This window comes from Pipra filicauda, unplaced genomic scaffold, assembly GCF_003945595.2.
Source record: "Pipra filicauda isolate LSUMZ 115617 unplaced genomic scaffold, ASM394559v2 scaffold12_size5214236_pilon, whole genome shotgun sequence".
NCBI lineage: Eukaryota > Metazoa > Chordata > Aves > Passeriformes > Pipridae > Pipra > Pipra filicauda.
Window position 1 is genome coordinate 4,197,057 of NW_024103763.1, and position 20,557 is coordinate 4,217,613.

At 38.7% G+C, this 20,557-nt stretch overlaps 1 protein-coding gene across 3 annotated transcripts in view; it reads right to left on the bottom strand.

Annotated features, from left to right (window-relative positions):
* Positions 1-20,557, bottom strand: part of REPS2 (RALBP1 associated Eps domain containing 2) — a 95,522-nt gene that overhangs the window by 38,708 nt on the left and 36,257 nt on the right. For 2 of the 3 annotated variants that reach the window (XM_027738266.2, XM_039378115.1), the window contains exons 3-11: positions 20,102-20,250; positions 18,467-18,590; positions 16,262-16,359; positions 15,066-15,204; positions 13,520-13,583; positions 11,112-11,254; positions 7,968-8,062; positions 4,568-4,637; positions 2,563-2,628 (exon numbers count right to left, since the gene is read on the bottom strand). In XM_027738266.2, the coding sequence (XP_027594067.1) occupies positions 2,563-2,628; positions 4,568-4,637; positions 7,968-8,062; positions 11,112-11,254; positions 13,520-13,583; positions 15,066-15,204; positions 16,262-16,359; positions 18,467-18,590; positions 20,102-20,250 (948 nt within the window). The remainder of the gene's footprint in view (positions 1-2,562; positions 2,629-4,567; positions 4,638-7,967; positions 8,063-11,111; positions 11,255-13,519; positions 13,584-15,065; positions 15,205-16,261; positions 16,360-18,466; positions 18,591-20,101; positions 20,251-20,557) is intronic. The other variant, XM_027738267.2, reaches the window with a different exon arrangement.

Below are 20,557 nucleotides of genomic sequence, written 5' to 3' on the forward strand. Positions count from 1 at the left end.
CTGCCAAGGATTTTCTTTTAAACTTTTAAAAAACTAGGAAATTCAAGGCTACAATTACAGAATACCTAGACTTAGCTTTACCTTTCAGAAGAAGTAGTGTAATATAAAAAATACTATAAAGCAGGTAGTTCATTATTAGGACATACAAATAATTGTGGCAGGATTTCCATAAAACATGCAGTTATTTTGGTACATTCAGTCTGTGCGTATTTAGTGTTTGAGGTGCAGGTTTATACACATACATGACATAATCATGCAAGACAATACAAATCTATTTATCCAGCTCATGAGTTTTCCATATATCTATTGGTATGGATACATAAGCCTAACTTTCATGAAATGGATAAATTAAAACTGTTGAGTAAATAATTTACACTGATTATTCAAAAGTTTGTATGACTCCTGGAGTAGTAGAGCCTGGTGAACAGCTTGGTCTGCACTAACTAAAGTCACATACAGTCATGAACTGTATTTATTCATTCAAAGGAGAGTGTGAAGGTTCCCGTTTTGGGTGTAGATCTGCTCCTACACCCTTCATACAATACAACTCCATTTTAACATTCCTGAGGATGCCAGTTCAGTAACTTTTGGCTGTAGCCTAATACCTTATACTCAACAGGTGCCTCCTTGCTTTACAGGAAATCTGTGCCATAAAAGGTGCAAGTATGCCACGTGGCTAAAGAAAAAAAACAAAGCATTCCCCACTAGTCTAAATCAACCTCACTAACTCATCTCTTACTGGTGGCCTAGGGAGAAATGTTTAAACACAATTTAAACACTCACAATTTTGGCCCTCAATACTTAAAAAAGTCTAAGCTCAACAATGATCTTGCACTTCGGAGCCTAAATAAACTGACCAGATATTCAGAGATGCTGAATTTATAAAGTTCTTACTGATTTCAAATTTCTAGACCTTCTGATGGCAAAGAAAACTTTCACATAATGAAGTACAGCACTATTATCTTTCCTGAGTACATAAACAGCCCAAATAACCAAAGAGGCATGTAAAATTTCTCCCACTTCATCCCGACTGAGTTTTCATGCTGAAGGTTAATGATTACAGTGACCTTTCAGAGTGGTGACTGATTCTGAAATTACCTCTCAATTACCGTGCTGCATCTAGTCCACTGGAGAAACATTTTTACTTCTCACATCAGTTGTAGCACCTGAGAATGTGCTTTCTCAAATCCTCAATGTGCAGGACAGCAAGAGCAGAACCCCTACAGCGGCAGGAGCCACGATGATGGAGTGAAACTCTGCCCTCGTCTCCCTTGGTATACAAACACAGCAACACTGCTGGAGCAGCACAGAGGCATCAGGAAGACCTCACTGAGTAGCATACAAAGGACACTGTGGAAAAGAGGTTGGTGGCAAAGGAGACATGCAGGTGACAGTAGTTTTTTTTACCTAAGTGTACTGAAGATGTACTTGATGAACTGAAAATAAAACTCCCCTGTATGCTCCTGGGCAAAACTGGGGGGAAGGAGAACAGAACTGAAAGTCCTGCAACCACACTCCCCTTCCCCTGAGAGGGAAGTGCAAGAGTGTGTGTGTGTGAAGGAGAAGCAGCAATCACTCAAGAATAGGAGCTGAAGATAGGAAATCTGGCAGCTGCCAAGTGTTTGGGAAGAAGCCAGGAAAAAAAAAAAAAAAGAGTTGGGAAATGAGGCATGCAGCTGTTGAGAAGCCATGAATAAATCGAGCTGTAAGACAAAACTGCTGTGACAGACATGTGGGGTCCATTTTCTTAATCAAGGATATCTTCATGAGTAAAATCATCTATGCAAAAGGAAAAGAAAGTAAGTCCAAATTTTAGCTTGGCTGGGACCAGGGAGGGCTTACAAACATTCTTACCACACTAGGAAAGAGACTAACAAAGAGGAAGGCAAGGGAGGTCAGTGGAACTGAACTGAATGCAGGGGAAGTTTCTGGAGCAACTAAGTAATTTTGATATATGCTGTTCCAAAAATAACATTTTCCAGAAAGATAGGAACAAGAAGTGTATGTTGGAGCTGGAGAGGAAAATCAGGGTTGGATTCAACAAAGAAACACCCCCTGAATCAAAAGGTTTCGCCAGTGTCTTAAGTGCCTCCAGGTCCGAGTTTCCAAAAGGCTCTCTGTCTTTTAACTCCTTAACACAAAGTATGAAAGCTCAGCTTTCACAAAGAAATAGGCCATTTCAGAATGTTTCCTGAAACTTTACATAGTCATTCTATACTTTAGATGAGATTTTTACAAAAAGGTACAATATTCACACCCTTGCATCTTGTTTGTAGCACAGAAAAACTTCAGACTCCTTAAAACCGCTATGTTAAAATACTTCCCATGGATGAAGAGCCCATACAGTAACAATGAGGGAAAGAAAGCAAGAAAACCTTTTGACAATCTGAAGTAGTAATTAATATTTATCTTGCAAGTCGTAGGCATTATGAGGTAAAAGCTAATTTCAGTAGTAAAATGAGAGCAAAAGGCTCTTCCAAAAATTAATCTAGGCTTATACTGTGATATAAAAATATTTAGTCAAGATTCTAGAGTAAGTAACACATGGCATTTTTTTCTTACCTGTTTTCACAGTCAAGTGCTGAAATTCCTTTGGTATAGTTTTGAAAGTAGTGCTTACTTTAGGAGCTTAAGAAAAAAAAAGAATAAAAAGATAATTAAGTACGTGTAGGTAAAATCTACAGGTATCAGCTCTAAGAAAGGAGAACCTAAACTGGTATTATAACATCTAATACCACCAAACATACTTGAAAAGTAGCCAAATACCCTCAGAAAACTCAAGCACTCAAACAAGTAACAATTTCTAAGAGCACAAAAGGCAAGAATAGAAAGACCCATGACCAAGTTGCCAAATAACCTTAAATTCTGATAATTTGGGGGGTTGAGTGCTTATTCCCATTCCACTGAACCCTATGCATCCTTTCTGGTGACTTTTTAAATAAGTTTTTAATGCTCCACAGTGTAATTAAACGTACTGTAATACATTTACTGTACTGTAAACAGTGTTAAATGACCAGTTGGAAGGAAATCTCTCATGCTCTATGATGACCCTGAGCACTGGGATGAGCCTCCTTGGGCAGGGAGGTTGGATCAGATGACCCATTGTGGTCCCTTCCAACCTTACCCACTCTGGGATTCTGTGATCTGCCTTTATCAAACAAAACGTGAGAAAAGTCTGGTTCTCGTGACCCAGTTCAATTTACATGATCTTTCACATTTAACTACATTATAATCTGACAAAGTAAAGCTAATTTACATATATACTTTTGAAAATGCGGGAAAATTTGCTACTACAGTCCTAAACTACAGATCCTTGACTTCCAGGGAGATCCCCTCAGTCAGGAGAGTGATCTGCTTTGTCAGAATAGCAATAAATGGTAGAACAAAAGCATTTGTTCTTTGGCTGAAAAGGTAAGAATCTGTGTCATAAATACAGTAAATTTTCAGTCCTGCAGGACTGCATGTCTCAAAACAGGTTCCCATGTGATTTAACGTTTCAGCTACAAAAATCAAAGCACAAGTTTTTCACCTAAACAGGGGGGAAAAAAACCCTCTTAGTAGAAAGTAAAGCTTCCCTAGACATTTCAAAGCTATAACCTTGAAGGTTCAAGTCCTCCTATGGTTCATTATGCATTTTACAACAAAACAAACCCTGTCAACAAAACACTAATTTCTTGGAATATGATGACTTGTCAAAATGTTTTACAAACACACGTCAACCTTGATAACCTTCCTTTGAAACAGGGACACTGGGAATCTGTCAAACTTAGTGATTCAGGAATGTGGACTACCTGGTCTCACACCTCTGATGCAACCTTAATGTGTAGAGACCTGGGAGGTCAAGATATTTTTTATTTTAATTAATACATAACCTGCAGCTCTGAGAATCAGGCAACAAAATACCCACAACTGTTTTGTTTCCACAACTGAAAGACAGCAAGTAAGAACCTGAAAGGTTGGTAAAAGGGAATATAAAAGGGAATGAATGACTGTGTAATGATCCTGTGCCAATTCTGGAAGCCAGAGAAGCTACTGTTTGGAAAAAGACCATTTCAATTTCTCACGGCTTTCTGCTGACAGATTTCAAGTGAAATGAATGAATGAAGTTTTTTTCATTCCAGTTTGACTAAAATTTTTGTTTTGCAAGAAAATGCAGGTTTGGGTTTTTTTTCAAATAGGAATAAAAACTAATTTTTAAGTGTTGCTGTTTCCTGCAAAAAGGGAAATGCAAAATTGGACCCAACATAATCTTTACTCTTACAAAATTCCTGATAACAACTAGAATTTTGTTTAAAAAAGAAGTGCAACACTAACTGCCTTAGAACTAGACATATTTTAGACGGTGCATTTCATATCATTCACATATAACTAATTTTGAAGCAAATCGCTCCATTTATTTGTCTTTAACTCAGCTGCTGTGAGCGAGTTGTCTCTTTAAACCTAAGCAACACATAGCCAGCTTAGAAATTAAACATACCATTGCTTCGGTCAGTAAACTTAGGGGCTTACTAAAAACACACAGAATTTAATCCCTAGTGGAAAAAAAAATAGTTATTTATTTGAATACCTTGTTTGTCATCTTTCTTTCCATCTTGTAACAGTGCAGAGTTATCAGGTATCTCTTCAGCTGATGACTTCTTAAAGAAAAAAGATCTGTTTATTTATAATGATTAGTATAGTTCACACCTTTCCACAGTCAAATATTTAAGAATACTAATCAACACAAATAATGGTGACATTTGCCCTTGCACCACAATTTGCTTTGTCAGGTAAAGAACCATAAAGGACCTACAGAAAGACAATATAAATCTGCTTTTCAAGGTACAGCAGTTCCACACCTGAAATTAGTTAGAGAAGCAGTTCAACAGTAAATCACAAGGAGGTAAGGACTATATGTAAGGAGAGACTTCTCCCAACAGAGCCATGTGTGACACCTGTGTTTAGGGCTGATGAAACCTTCTCGAGCTCCTTCACAAGAGTCAGTCTCCATGAGAAAAGTCTCTCTAGCCAAAACTCCAGCCATACTGCAGAGCTTTAAAGGCTTCCGGCTGGTGTGGCTGATCCTTGAACCACTCTTTTCTTTCAGCATGCAGTCACTGAGATGGGAAAAAAAAATTTCACTAGTATGTCTGTTGGATGACCATTCAGGCCTCTGACAGGAAAACAGAGAACTTCTTCCCAGTCTTATTCCTTAACTTTCTGTTACTTCAGCAACTGTGTAGCCTACAAGAAGGAAACAGGAACAAATTCTACCTCCATTATCTGTAAAAATGAGGATACACTCTGCAACCAAAAAAACAATAAAGAAATGTCAGAAACCCTAACCTTCTCTAAATATTAAGTGATGCTGGATTTTCCCCAGGAAGCATGGAAGAGGTATGACCTAAAAATGATCTAAAATAAACTGGGCCTAAACAAATGAATTGAGAAACCTAGATATTGTAGGCATTTTTTTAAGAGACCACAAAAATCTTAAGTCAGTAGTTCAAAAAGGAAAACTCCCAGAGTAAAGGTCTGTTAGATCTGTTTTATGAAGTTGCTGAGGAATGGGATACCCTAATACTTCTGAGAAAGCAACACAGCAAAACTATAGCTTGAAGACTCTGAAAATGTATGAGCAAAAGATTTCACATTCATAGCTAGCCCTGACACTCTCAAGTGAAGAGCATGAGACTAAAGACCTAAGTCAGTGCCTCCTTTAATCAATGGAATGACTTTCACAAATTTCAGTGAACTTTCTCAGGGAGTTCAGAGCAACCCCAGCCAGTCATTTTGTGCATATAGTGTGAAATCTCATGTTTTATCTTTAAGGTTTTGGCAGTGAGGAAGCTTGTAAAAAAGAACCAAAAGAGAGGGGTGGATAAAAACTTGAGAAAAAAAATTGGGAAGACAAAACTTCCTTGGTAAACAAAAATCAGTCACCCTTGTCCTTCTCAAGCATAATATCAGCAGTCTTGCTGTGTTTTGTAGTTCAACAAAGCCTAGCATCCAGGGGACATGTCTCCTGCCATTATTTTCTTTACAGATGCATTCAAGAAACGTTTCCATTTTATTGCAGTACTGTAGTTCAGCAGTCACAGTAAAAATGGCCTTCTGAAATTAAATTAATGAATGGGTAATAAGTGGAAAGAGACAAAGTCATGGAGATAATGCATAACAGATTGCATTGATAATATTTTTAATGTAGTGATCAAGTCTCTAAACTATAATACCTCAACTAGCCAAGATACAAATTATATTGCAACAGTGAATTACTGCACTTCCCATAGAGGGAGATGAATGGGAGATGAATTACTGACCTTCCAAATGATACTCGTTCAGTGTATTAATTCTGAACATAAAAACATAAGTTGAACAGAAAAAAAATCAAATCAAAGTGATTCTCAAATCAGTTTTGAGAAGAGATTTTAAAGTCCATTAATCTCGGAGAACATAAACTGAAGCTTTTTAATTATGTGCATAAAAGATACATAATTATATATTTGTTTATATTTTAAATATAATTTAATTCTATATTATACCTAGGTTTTATACCTTAGGTTGCAAGCCACCTATAAGGTCATAAGCAAGGGACTAGGCTCTTCTGGCAAAGGACCTACCTAAACTGCCAACATACCAGCAGCCTGCACTACCAGACCAGCAGCACTGCTTTCAAAACCCAGTGTGATTGCTGTGCTTTGGCCAAGCTGCTGTAAGATGAGCAACTCCTCCCAGGGATACCGCATATATTTTAACAGTTCTATACTGGATGCTCAAAACGTTGGCTGCAGCATTGTCCAAAGTGAACATTGTACTCAACTGAAGCTTAGGGTCATGTTTGGTGATACCACTACCAAGATGAATTTGATGAGGAAGCAGCTGGGTTCTGATCCAGGAACTCCCCGGAGCAGGGCATTGGGAGAAAATAACTGGAGAACAGCCTTGCTGAGCTGCCATGACATCCCATTACTTTTAAACTTGGAAGCAGTGCCAGAAGGGCCAGTTCCTGCAGTCAGTCTACCATTTGATTAACTACCTTAAAAACTAAACCCTTAAATCCCAGAGCATATATATTCAGAGTTGCAATATTCAGGCACCACTTGGTGGCCATGATTAATTCAGCTTCACAGGGTCTTCAAAGTTTCATGTCTTAACCTCAGTGTTAAAGTCTTCTGCTTAATTTAGTTTTTCTTGCATCAGTCTTCACGGACTCATAGAATGGTTGGACTTGCAACGGACCTCTGCAGATCCAGTCCAAACCCCTTGCTCCATCCAACTGAACCTACTGTGTTCAGCTCTGAGCCCTTCACTGCAAGTAAGGACACTGGAGCATGCCCAAAGAAGGACAGTGGAGCTGGTGGAAGGTCTGGAGCACAAGTCTTATGAGGAGCGGCTAAGGGAGCTGTGGTTGTTTAGCCTGGAGAAAAGGAAGGTCAGGGGAGACCTTATTGCTCTCTACAACTACCTGAAAGGAAGCAGTGCTGGATTAACAGAGTTGATGACCTTGGAAATCTTTTCCAAACTAAATGATTTTATGATTCTAGCACTGTACCAGAAGCCTCACATTTTCAATCAATGCAGACTCAGGAGAATGGTCAGGACACGTGAGTACCGCCTGTGTGCCACACTGCCCCTCCTGCAGCACAGGCTCTGCCCCTCACCACTGGCTCCCAACACTGCGGGGGCGAAACAGCCCTGCAGTACATGAGCAGGTTAGGTCTAGTCTGCAGACTCCAACATTGCCCAAGTCCCTCGGTGACTACTGTGAACTCTTATGTGGGAGTATCTTTCAAAAAGCCTGTAAGCCCTTCTCACACACAGAAAGAATGGCTGAGAGAGGGGTTTAAGATGGCTTAACAGGAGGCCTGGAGACTCCTAAAGTCCTTTCAGAGACTTGTAGTTCTGCTGCTACGTAGAGCACAGTCACTGTGAAGCTGGTGTATTCCCCTCCACTCTGCAAGGTAAGCACTCTGCTTAAGCTTTCTCACCTCGGTCCGACTGAAGTCCCGGGTCTGCTGACTGCCTGGCAATGGCTCAGAATAAGAATCATACAGGGCACAGTCAAGCACGGGCTTCAAAGAAGCTGCAGGGGAAAGAAAAAGAAAGGAAAAATAACCAAAACAAAAAAAGGAAACAAAACAAAACAACCAAAAAAAACCACAGAGACATGTCAAGTCTTTGGTTAATACACAGTTCTTAAAAACCTGTTTTAGCATAATTTTGCCCTTCATTTCTACATATCAGACCTGATCCATAAGACATGGAATGACAAACACCATGAAGAAAATCTTTCTATCTTGCATTTTAAATTAGTCAGTGTCATGAAAGGGATAATGTCTCATTTCTGTTGTAGAAATAATTGTGAGATTTGCAAGAAATTATTTTTAGTAAACATTAAGTACCAAACACTGCTTATGTGCATTTTTCCTCCTTCCAATTCAGTATAAACTTAGCTGATCTTACAGCTGATACCTTGCTCTCCCTGGAATGTTAAGGGTACTTACAAAACCTTCAGCTGCAATTTTGACGTTTTGAAGACTGAAAAGTATAGCAGAATCTACACTAGAATCGAAGGCCAACAAAAAACCAGGACACTAAACACAGTGGATGCTGTAGTATATAACATCTTTAACCAAATAACATTGATAGCAGGGGGAAAAAAAAAAAGGGAAAAATATATCAACTCTAACTTCTCAAAGGAATATTCACAACAAGCTACCTTCTATCCCACAAACTCAAGTCCTTCTCCTGGTATCACTCTGAGTTAGTCCCTCTGAGACACATCTGTCTTAAAAGCTGGAAAACATCTTTTTTTAACATCAATATATCAAAAGGCAGAATAACCACATTTCTATTTTATTGGCTAGCATCTCTTTTATCTCAATAAATTAAGCTCTTGGAAATCAATCCTAATTTACAATACCATGGTTTACATACAGGGCAAATAGCTTTCCAGATTCTGCAAATTAATTTTAATAAAAACTTTCTGAAAGCAAGGTGGTGGGTCAAATGGTCAATGGATCTGTGCCAGGATAGCATTTGGACTTGTGCTTGTAGTTTATAGTACAAGTTATAAAACTAGCTAGATTAATGCATTCTTAAATGCTCTTTCACTCCAAATCATTTTATTTGAAGCTTTAACAACACTCTTATCAGATGCTCTGAAACTAATACAACAACCTAATGAAGAACAGTTTCCAGTAAGGGTTCCTAACAAGCCAAAAAAAAAATTGAAAAAAACTACAAGTTTTGCAGAAATCAAATTACAAAAACATGAAAACACAAGGTTTTTCTTGAACATTTCTTTTGACATTTGAGGTAATTGTATGAGGCACTTGCTTACTTCTCAATGCTTTTACTTCAGAAGCAACACAGCCAGGGCTCTATGCTTTCTTGTGATTCACAGTGATACAGTGTGTTGAGATAGTCTACTTTTGATTAATGCAAAACTTTCAAAAGACAGATTTCTGAATCCTGACTAGGTAGCAGAATAAACACAAGATATTTTCAGACCCTCAGGTTAACCGGAATTAGTATATTAGCTGAGATATTTAAAGTATCCACAAGAAATAATTAGTCCTTTCACTTCTTCCACATAGATTAGCTTGAAATGCTTGGTTTCATGGAACACCAGAAAACAATAATCATCTAAGAAAATGGTAGGTCTAAGTGCTGAAAGGGACAAACAGAAGAAAAGAGGACTCCCAGGGAACTGAGCTTACCATTCTTTTCCTCCCATTGACATAATTATTCCCTACTACCAGAGAGAGTTATTTCAATTGCAGTTTTACCCAAAAAGGCTTAATGTGAAGACACACCAAGAAGAACCTGCATGATTGAGCTTACAAGCCAATAGTGAACAAAGTTGTGGTCCTGGAGGGAAAAGGGTAGTTGTAATTATGACAAGGGAATGTAATTAGAGAGACTAAAAGTGATGAAGACTTGGAAGTGCAGGTTTTCCAGGAGCTTATTGCTTTGGATATGAAGATAGTGGATTACAGGGAATGTGACTCCATCAGAAATTACTTCACAAATCTGATACAGGTCAACATTTAATTTTCCTAACTGCAGCTTGATTTATTCTTTTCCTGCCTTTTAATATATTCACTGTCATCAAATTTAATGGAGATTTTATTAGGTCTTAAATATTATCCCTTAGCACTGTAATTATCATCTGTGATTAATCCTCCTTGCCCTAGAGAGGCATGCACGTTTTTTAGATGGAACAGTACATATTTCAATGTTAATTTATAATTAAAAGAGATATAACTGAAGAGAACAAATGAAAGGGCAGGTCTCTCACTCCACATTGTTATGAGGTATGTTATATTTTGGATTAATTCACCTTTGTGCTACACAAACTGTTGTAATTCCCATCATTAATGTAAAGTATTTATGGAAGAATCTGTGGATAACATGAAATGAATTACAAAAAAATTCAGCTTTTGATACAACCAGTAACTGCATCTAACAAATACATTAGCATATTAAGTTCTAAAGTAGTCCAGTATCATTTTCAACAAATCTTCAAGAGACAGATACTTAAAGAAAAAATTATCAAAAGAATTAAAAGCTGTATCATAGATTCATACAATGTTTTGGATTGGAAGAGACCTTAAAGATCATCTAGTTCCAATCCCATGCCATGGGCAGGGACACCTCCCACTATACTAGGTTGCTCAAAACCCCATCCAACCTGGGCTTGAACACTTCCTGTGTGGGGGGGATCCACAGCTTCTCTGGGCAACCTGTTACAGTGACTCACTGCCCTCACAGTAAAGAATTTCTTCCTAAAATCTGATATAAACCTGCCCTCTTTCACTTCAAAGCCATTGCTAGATTATCTTTGCTAAAGGTAATCATCTGCCACTTCAGCTGTAATGACACCTGAAGCACACTGGAGCAAAGAGGCAGACATCGACAGGCAGGAAACTGCTACACTTTGCATCCCTACTTTTGTGCTTTGACATATTACACTTCTTCAGCAATTAACAACAGCATGCTTTAAAAAGTAGCCAGAGAACCACTACACAGCATAGAAGCCCGTTCCAGGAAGGAAAGTGAACCTGTCTTACACAGACGCTGGATTTCTGAGATGGCTACAGGGACACGACCTGCCGCAGGAACATTACCTGCTTGGAGGTACTCGGGCAGCAGCGTCTCCGGCAGTGTCTCAGGCAGCTGGTAACCATTCTTCCTCGCAACTACAAGGTGGAAAGCAGCACAAAACTCCGAGAGTGTCAGTGCCCCATCACAATCCACGTCACTCAGCTCCCTGTGGATACAACAGGCACACGTTTTCCAAGTTGTTACCTCAGGGAAACGTACGTGTGCCATCACAAGGGAGACAAAAATGCAACTCTGAGAAGGGATATTTTAACACAAGACAAGCATCTCTGTCATTTGCACTTGACCCTGACTTGCACATTGGTCTCAGGGAAGATGAAGCCAGCTAATTTTCTAATACTGAATTGCCACTTCTTTCTTTTTCAGTAATGTACATTTTTTTTACACATCATACCATTCAATATGATGGTATGTATGCAGTAGAACATGAAATACATAACCTATACTTAGAGAATTAGAGAGTGATTAGGGTTGGAAGGGACTTTAAAGATCATCTAGTTCCATCCCTCTGCCATGGGCAGGGACACCTTCCACCAGACCAGGTTACTCAGAGCCCATTCAGCCTGGTCTTGAATACTTCCAGGGATGGGGAATCCACAACCTCTCTGATCAACCTGTTCCAGTGCCTCACTATGCTCATAGTAAAGAATTTCTTCCTAATGTCTAATCTAAACCTGCCCTCCTTTAGCTTACAGCCTATCTCCCTTGTCCTATCACTACATGCCCTTGTGAAAAGTCCCTCTCCAGCCCTCTTGTGGACTATGTTTAGATACTGGAGGGCTGCTATAAGATCTCTCTGAAGTCTTCTCTTCTTCAGGCTGAACAGCCCCAACTCTCTCAGACTCTCCTCACAGGAGAGATGCTCGAGCCCTGTGATCAACTCAGTGGCCCTCCTCTGGACTTCATTCCAATAGATCCATGTCTTTATTGTGTTGGGGACCCAGAGCTGGATGTAGTACTCCAGGTGGGGTCTCACCGGAGCGGAGCAGAGGTGCGAAATCCCCTCCCTTCTGATGTAGCCCAGGATATGGCTGGCCTTCTGAGCTGCAAGCGCACATTCTTCCAAGAGTGAACTCAACATTTCAATGGTTGGAAGCACTTTTGGCCAATTCATGCAGGATCTTAAACCAGTTCAAGCAGAAAAAGTTCAATATGGATTTCAGCAATGGTTACTTAGCACCACTGGCTAGTCTTAAGAAAAGGGCTAAATTAATGCTCATGTTTAAATATTATTGTTAGCTTCTCACTAAAGCAGTTCTGTCTAATTCTAGAATACTTCACAAACACTAAAGCTGGACTTCAGAAATTCAAGAACTCAATTTTATAAATTAACTCTTTGCAAGAATTGAGTCATATTTTATCTTGAGACTATGGTCTAAAATTAACATAACTTCTTGCTCTTTGAAAGTAACAAGCACTTTTCAAGCTGTTGAGCTTACAGTGACAAAGACTGAGACATACCATGTGTTTAACACAGCAAGACAACCTATAAATCACACTGTCACAAAATATACTTATCTACTAGAAAGGAATACTTTTCTTGAAATTCTGCACAGAAAACAAGTTGCGTCAGCAATAAAAAATAAAATGTGTTTCGTTAACATATTGGGTTAATCCATTCTTTTTAAGTAATCTCAAATTCCAATATTCACTTCCCCCAACACTATGTTTCTTCAATTGTTTTTTTATTTTCACAACTGACAATCCGCTTTGAAAAGATTCCAGACATATCCTTTGACCCTGACAGATGTTTAGGCTCTTGCAAGCTTTTCTTCTCATCTCTCTTCAAAAAAGCATATATAAAAATAAAACCTCTATCAGCATTTCTGATCCATGTTTAAAACTGTTTGTTCTTCCTATCAGAGATGCAGGGATGACACTGAATTACAAAGCACCATGTTGTTTATGAAAATATAATAGAATCCTTGTCAAATTTTATCATGTACAGTTCCATCCACAATTGTTTCTCAATAAGCTCATTAAAAGTAAGTGTACTGGTTCATTAGAAAAGCACTGATGAATTATGCAGTTGTTTAATTAGGCCTCCTCTGACAAAACAAGGACAGAAATATAAAGCCATCAACACATCTAAAACATTCCAGAGGTGCTTCTCCTCCGTGTCATTTCATGAAAAACGTCAGTTCTTTGAGATAATGACACTGCTTACAATACACTTAAGAACAGCTCTCATTTATTTCGCTGTTCAAACCTTCCCAGTCCTGCTGAGTAGGCCAACATCTCTCCAGAAAACAAGTGTGTCAGGAAGATCAATGAGCACCCTGCTGCTTGGGCCTCAAAGTGATTCTGGAGATAAGAGAAATAATTATAATTGAAGGTACTTTTAAAATTTAACAAGAACTCTTGTCTTTTAAAAAACCAGGATACACATCCCCAACACTATTACAGTCCTTACCAGATGTGAGAAAGTTCTGGGATGGGCAGCTTTGATTTTGTGAAGAAATTCTTTGCTACGGAACCTGTTGAGAAAGCATGCCTTATCAGCCACTAGAAATTAATTCACCAAATTTTTACCTTTTACCAGGTCTGCTGCACCAGAAGCAGAACGTTAATTTACATCCGAGAGACACTCAGATCAACCAAATGCTAATATAGCTGTTGTCTCCTTCTGAATAATTGACAGAGAAAGCCAGACAGAGCTGTTGACCTCATTTCTCCATTCCCTCCATATGGGAAAAATAAATAAAGGAAAATCTGCTTTAGTACTAGTAATTCTAACCAGCATAATTAGTATGTCACCAGTGATGAACTAATAGACACAAACAGCCCTGCTTCACCCAGAAGTCACGTGTATTACAGTACAATGCTGTAGCATCTGCACTGCTCTTCCAAGATGCTGTTTCAACCACGACTCTTCCCTGCTGTGGCTCAAATTTTATGGTGGAAAAAAAAAGAAAGAAAGAAAACCAACCAACCAAACAAAAAAAAAACCACAAAAAAACAAAAAAAGATCAGATAGCACATAGCTCCTGTCCTACTACAGGCATCCTCACTCACACTGCCATAACAGCCCTTCTCATACTTCTAGTAAACAAATCCACTTATTCACCACCCCATATGCACGGGTTGTCAGGAGTATCCTGAAAGCCCTTCCTGGATATAGGCTTACAAAACATAAGGAAACAAAGTACAGACTTGCAGGACTATAGTCCTCTTCCCATTGGACAACCATCAGGGGAAGAATCAACATTGAAAAACCATTTGTTCTTTGAAGCAAACTGCATGAAGGAGACTTAACTGAGGCTAGATCCAAGCCTCCTGAACCTCAGTGATAGCAGAGGGCCTCCTGAACCCTAGTGATACAGCACAGCTCATTAAAACTTCCACAAGTTAAAACCTGTGACATCTTCCTTGCCACACCAATTGTCTGTACCCAGCAGTGACCTCTCACCAGCAGCCTGATCCTTCTATTCAAGATAGAAATGCAATCTCAATATGCTCTTAACAATACTTCTACTATGCATGTGCTCTCCAGGATTGGTTTTTAATTACCTAAAGGTCAAAATCTCAGCCCCTCAGAGCCATAAACCTCAGGCTTAAACACAGAGGACAGTGAACTGCATGCTTCACTGTCATCACATAGACACTACACTTGCTGGGAAAGCAAGCACAACCCTCAGGGGTGTTTCAACTCAATATACACTGCAGGTGTGATCCAAAACTATAGTGCATCAAATACAGAAAGTTCATTTTAATTTTTACCAAATCACTAACACTTCTCCCTTAGATGTAATTATTTCTCTAAAATCATGATATTTAGGAAAAAAAGTGTAATGGCCACAGTAACGGTTTGCTCTTTGAGTAGTCTGCCTTCAAAAAGGAAACACAACCAACTCTTATAAACCCACTGCTAGAGAGAAAAAAGAATTTATTTATTTAACACTTCTCACCTCCCAGCCTGGTCCCCCTACCTAACATGCACTGTGCTTGGTAAAAATTACCTGAAATAAAGGCGTTCAGGTCGGGCTGCAGGGACCTGAACTGGTTAATGTAGTAATCCCGCTGCTCCTCCGTTATCCTCCAAGGGTCATCTGAGTAGTGGGTGCTGCTATCCTGCTGCTCCCGCTCCACTGAAAGAGACTGAAGGGAGGGATACTGGCACCAGCCACAGGCAGGGGACCAGAAGGGCACTGGGAACCTCAAGAATTCACACTCTTCTATTTTTCATTTTTAGAAGACAAGAAGCAGAAATGGTCACACTAATTACCATCCCACTACTTATTTGTTAAAACTGAGGCTAGTATTCTATATTTAAGCCTGGATGATAATACTCCTTAAGAGTGAGGGCAAGAATGAACAACAACCAGGCTCCAATCAGCTCTGAAACCCCTTCTCTGACATTATCTATTTCCTAAGAATCAAATGCAAAACACCAGTTCTGAAATACATCAAAAGATCCCCGAAAGAAGAATCACCATAAAGCTGTAAACTAATTTTCATTTCAAAGTGCTACACAAATACACCCAATTTCAACTCAAGTTAGCATAAGTTATATCACACTACCTGTAGATCTTTTCTGGAGGCTTAGATGACATTTTATTGTGAGTGTGAAGTGCTAAGCACTGAGGAAAAAGCAGAGTCTCTGAGTTTCACTTATTTAGGAAAAGCTCTAGTTTAGGAGAGCTTTGTCCTTCCTTAAGGCAAACTACCTGCTTGCATAATAAATGCACAGCAGGCACACTGAAACACAGAAAGATCTGATTTTGCAACCAGCAGGAAAACATAAGACCTATCTCACAAAAGCAAACAAATGCCCAGAAATTAATCTAATCTGTTTGAGATGCAATTTAACAACTGTGGTAAGAAATCAAAATATGAAGAATGTTAAGCCATAATTCTGTGCAAGTGTTATTCTAAATCAAGCAGGAATCTCTGTGAAACCTCATGTATCTTAAATGAAAATGTTTTATTATGACTTACTTTTAGCAATTTAATTGATTATTTATTTTAATTTCTTCATCCCATCAGCTGTTTTTTTCCTCATATACTAAAAAAGCATACTTCAGTCTCTACTCTAAAAACACCATGGAGAACACTTTCCATTTTCAAAGTGAGAATTCTTCTGGTTTTGTTATTTTTTTAATTTCTCTATTGTTTTATTAGTAGTACTACTAAGGAAAAATGTGCAATTCATTACCCGTTTAGGAGTTGAACAGGTGAGTGAAGATTTGGCTCCATAATTCCCTGATGATGGTCCATCTTGCTGGTGAGTAGAGTGCCTGACTTCATAAGGAGCTACAGCCATTTAAAATAAGTATATAAATGAAAGGATAATCAAAAAAATTCTACTAGGCTAAAAGAAATAATTAAATACCCCAAGGTCAAGAATGTAGCTTGTGAACACAGTATCAGAGCATCAAAGTCCATTTTGTCAAGCATCTACCCAGCAAACCTAATATCACAGTATCAAAGCCCATTTTGTCTTCTGCAACAAAATTCCAGCCACATATTTGTCTTTCATGTTGCATCATTTTTCTCCATACATTACTGAGACATTGTCAGTTATATACTACTGGGTAACAGAAATTGCTGTTCATCATGTTGTAATACATATTTATATAGCCTGTTTTTGCATTTATACTTTTTATATACTTGTAGCCATACAAAGCACAAGAATGCACTACAAATAAGAACAAATCATTCAATCGAGCTGCCAAAAAAATATGCTTTGACAATGCTATCAAATAGAAAAATCACTATTTTTCCACATACGCTTCCTCTCCCTTCCCTAATTTCTGTTGAAAATCAAAATACATGACTCACCACTTCACCTATTTGGAGTAAAGTTAGTGAACAAAAGTAACAATTACTTCTTTTCTTAAAATAAGTTGCTTAAGCTCCACCGCAGCAAATATGGTAAGTGGTGACACAACAGCACGTTTAGGAACAATGTTTTAAAAATAGGGCAAGTATGCAAACAAAAAGACATCTCACTTGCAAACCCTTGCAGACCTGAGAACTTCTGCTGCCACCCTATTTAAAATTTACCACAAAGACAGTCTGCATTAGATAGTCAGAACCTTAAAGACTCATGATGAAAAAGAAGACCAAAAATCTTGAAAATTTTGAGCTCAGGCAGACCTTAAAAATTACACTGTAACTCCCTTGTTTTCCTAAGTGGTCTTATCCTGTATTGGTATCTATTTTTATTCCTGTACAAGTAACTACTAATTTCAAAACAAAAAAAAAAAAAAGGAAGGAAAGTTGGAAACATACAGACATTCTTGGAGAGGAGATTTAAGCACAAGGCCACACTGCTGCGTGTTTGCTAGCGTGAAACACTTCCAAAACTATCAAGAAAAACATATATAGTCATGGTTGCAGTGCAAAGGGCTGCCCTTCAGACACGCTGTCCAATTTTAGGGTCAGACTTGCAGTACAGCCCAGCCCAGCCTTGTGGCACAGCACTTCTCAGGCATATGCTACGCAGAAACTTCCAGTCCTGCCCTTCGGAGTGCTCTTCAGGAAACTGGAAGGGTCTTAATGTTAAAGGCCAGGAAGAGCCAGTAGTTCTTGCACTAAACTGTCGCTTGGGACAGCAAGGTTGAATAGCTCTGTTTTTCCACTGATGTATAATATAAACAAGGACAAAAGCTGAAGGACTAGCATGCTCCACTCTTCACTGACTGCAAACACGCTAACCTAAAGCAGGAGGGATGAGGGAGGGTCAGTATTCACCAATGCCTACTTCCGCCACCGACTGGGTTACCATATGTTGCAATGAGGAGTTCATAGATGCCTACTATTAATAGGAGCTTCTAAAGACATAGTTAAAATGACTTCTGCCCCATTACCCTCTTATTAGAATGTTTTGCCACCCACTCTGATGGCAGCAAAAGGGACTGCGCAACTATGCAGTGCCTTTTCTCTGTATTGCCTAAGTTGCACTGATTTTATATTCATGTCCTATTATTATTTCTGTTACAAAACCAGAGCCATTATTATCCCTTCCTGCAAAGGAAGGTTCACTTTCAATCTGAAAATTAACATGTGGTTATTGAAATGAGGTTTTCTTTCCCTCTAATGAAACCAAAAGCATCATGCACTCTGACAATAATTTCAAGCTCTCTGCCAGTGGGATAGATTGCACGTAGTCTTGTCAGAGATTAGATAGCTGCATTTGTGAGAAGTCACACATATCTAATTTAATAGAAAGGAAATAGGAAGACAGCATTGAACAGTCAAAATAAGTAGATCAAATCATTTTCCAAAACACAAGTCTAATTAAATTTTAAAATCATTATGCTGATTGTCAGTTGCATTTGGAATATAGCTACTTCTGATAAAGAAAAAAAAAGGCAAAAAGAATTGCATACAGTGTGCATTGCAGTTTTTATCCTACCTCCATGCTGCTGCTCCAGCCCACTTCTTGCTTTACCATATCCATAACTTAGGGGTATTCTCTGGTAAGTAGATGGAGAAGCAGGAGGTGAGCAGATTGGAGACATTGGAGGAGACTTGGGTTCCTATTTCAAAAACACAACAACACAAAATGAGATGTAAGAAACAACAAAATCCTGCTGCACAGCAATCCAAAGGCGTACAATATGATGGACAAAGAAGAGGCAAATGCTGTGGCATTCCCAGGCCCTTTATTTCCAAGAAAAGGCATCATAAAATAGGAAAGACAGACTTTGGTACTGAGTCTGCTGGGAGTAAAGCATGCAGTGCTATAGCAAAGCTTTACAATGACCAGCTCAAGATATTTTAATTCTAAAGATGCCTGAAGAAGTACACATAGAAGGTTCAATGTGAGTGGGCATCTCTGAATTTATGTATTTAGTTAGTGTGAGTGCCTTCGTTGTGCAGATCATTTTTCATATAAAAAATATACAAAAAATTAAAAATAAATCTCTGAATAGGTATTTTAAACACTCTGTGGATCAGTAGGTATCACTGGGTAAACTATCCTAAAGCTTTCTCTTTCCTTTTGACTTACTGAGATTGCTTGAGAAGAGGATGTAATCCTGAAAGAGTTTACTGAATAAAGAGGAAAATAAAACACAACACAGACAATACAGATGGAGCCAGGGGTTTGAGGGCAGTGTTCTGCTTCAGTGTCAGTACACACAGATAGATAGGCACACATGTTCTTCTTCCTCATCCTGTTATTCCACCTGTGTATCTTGTCATCAGCTCACTCCTGCTGGTTGACCTCAGGGAACACTGTTACTGACACCAACACACTGTGTGGTAAATGTGTGTGCACGTTTTGGGAAGATAAAGTGCTCCTACCAGACACTTACAACATGACCTGATACGGTACCAGAGGAGAAAGTGTTGGGCCTGGGGAAAATTATGCAAATCAATATTTATGAAAATTATGCAGCACTGTGAAGCTGGTAGTACCTGAACAAGCGCTCTCAACTCTGCTAAGTACAGGCAATACAAACCTCTCTTGGACAGCTTTATGAAACTGCCAACTTAGAACAAGAGATGCTGGGAAATGTTTCACTGAGGACAAAAGAAAAGCAGATTTCTTCTGGACTACTCCTTGGGGACATTAGGATGAAAGAAAACCTGGGGGCCTTATCCCACCCCAAAATAGTGGCTCATGATTCAACATCTCTTCTCCAACTGAGTATTTCTATAGTGACTAAGGACTGTACTGGCCATGGAATATCACTCACTTTCCTGTTCTGTTTCACAGACAGACTTCTATTTGCTGCTCCTCCCTGGTCCTCTGCAAGAAACAGCGCTGGATTAAGTAGGAGAACAACATGAAAGAATTTACACAGAATATTTACAGGGTTGACAGGTTTATATAAGTTCATACAGAGAATTTTCTTCAGGGAAGTAAATGGGATGCATCAAAACCAGAATACAGACACAACAGTGATCATTTGCACATAAGGAGTTCATTTCATTTCTCATTCAAAAACTGGTGAAAAACAACGTGAGTGTAACCATTTACAGGACTTGACCCAAAAGGAGGATGCATAATGATATATTGGTCTGAAGAAGACAAGCCCGTTACCTGTTTGTCCCCTTCATCTGTTCTTTTGAAGGAATTTTTTTCCAAAGTTGCATGTGGAACCTGAAATTTAACTCCATGGAGTTCTGCTGGAGTCCCATAACGTACTTCAGTGTCATTTTTCAGCGCCATAAATCGTGGCAGAGGCAATTCTTTATTAAAAGAGAGAAAAATTCAATTGAGACTACAGAACATGAGAACCACTTTAAGCAGTATCGTCTTGCAAAACCAATGAAAAGTTTATCTGTAAAATACTACTGTTTATATTTTGTAACATTTCTAAGTTTGGAACTCCTTTGATTATTTTATGTCTTAATAAAAATGTGAATGTTACACAAAGCTACATTCTTAATGTGCAGCTTAATATATAATCTCTTTATGCAAAGAGAAAGAAGTAAGCCTTGTGCACATTATTAAAGCAAGCAGCAAACTCATTTCCTGCCTTCAAAACCTTGCCTG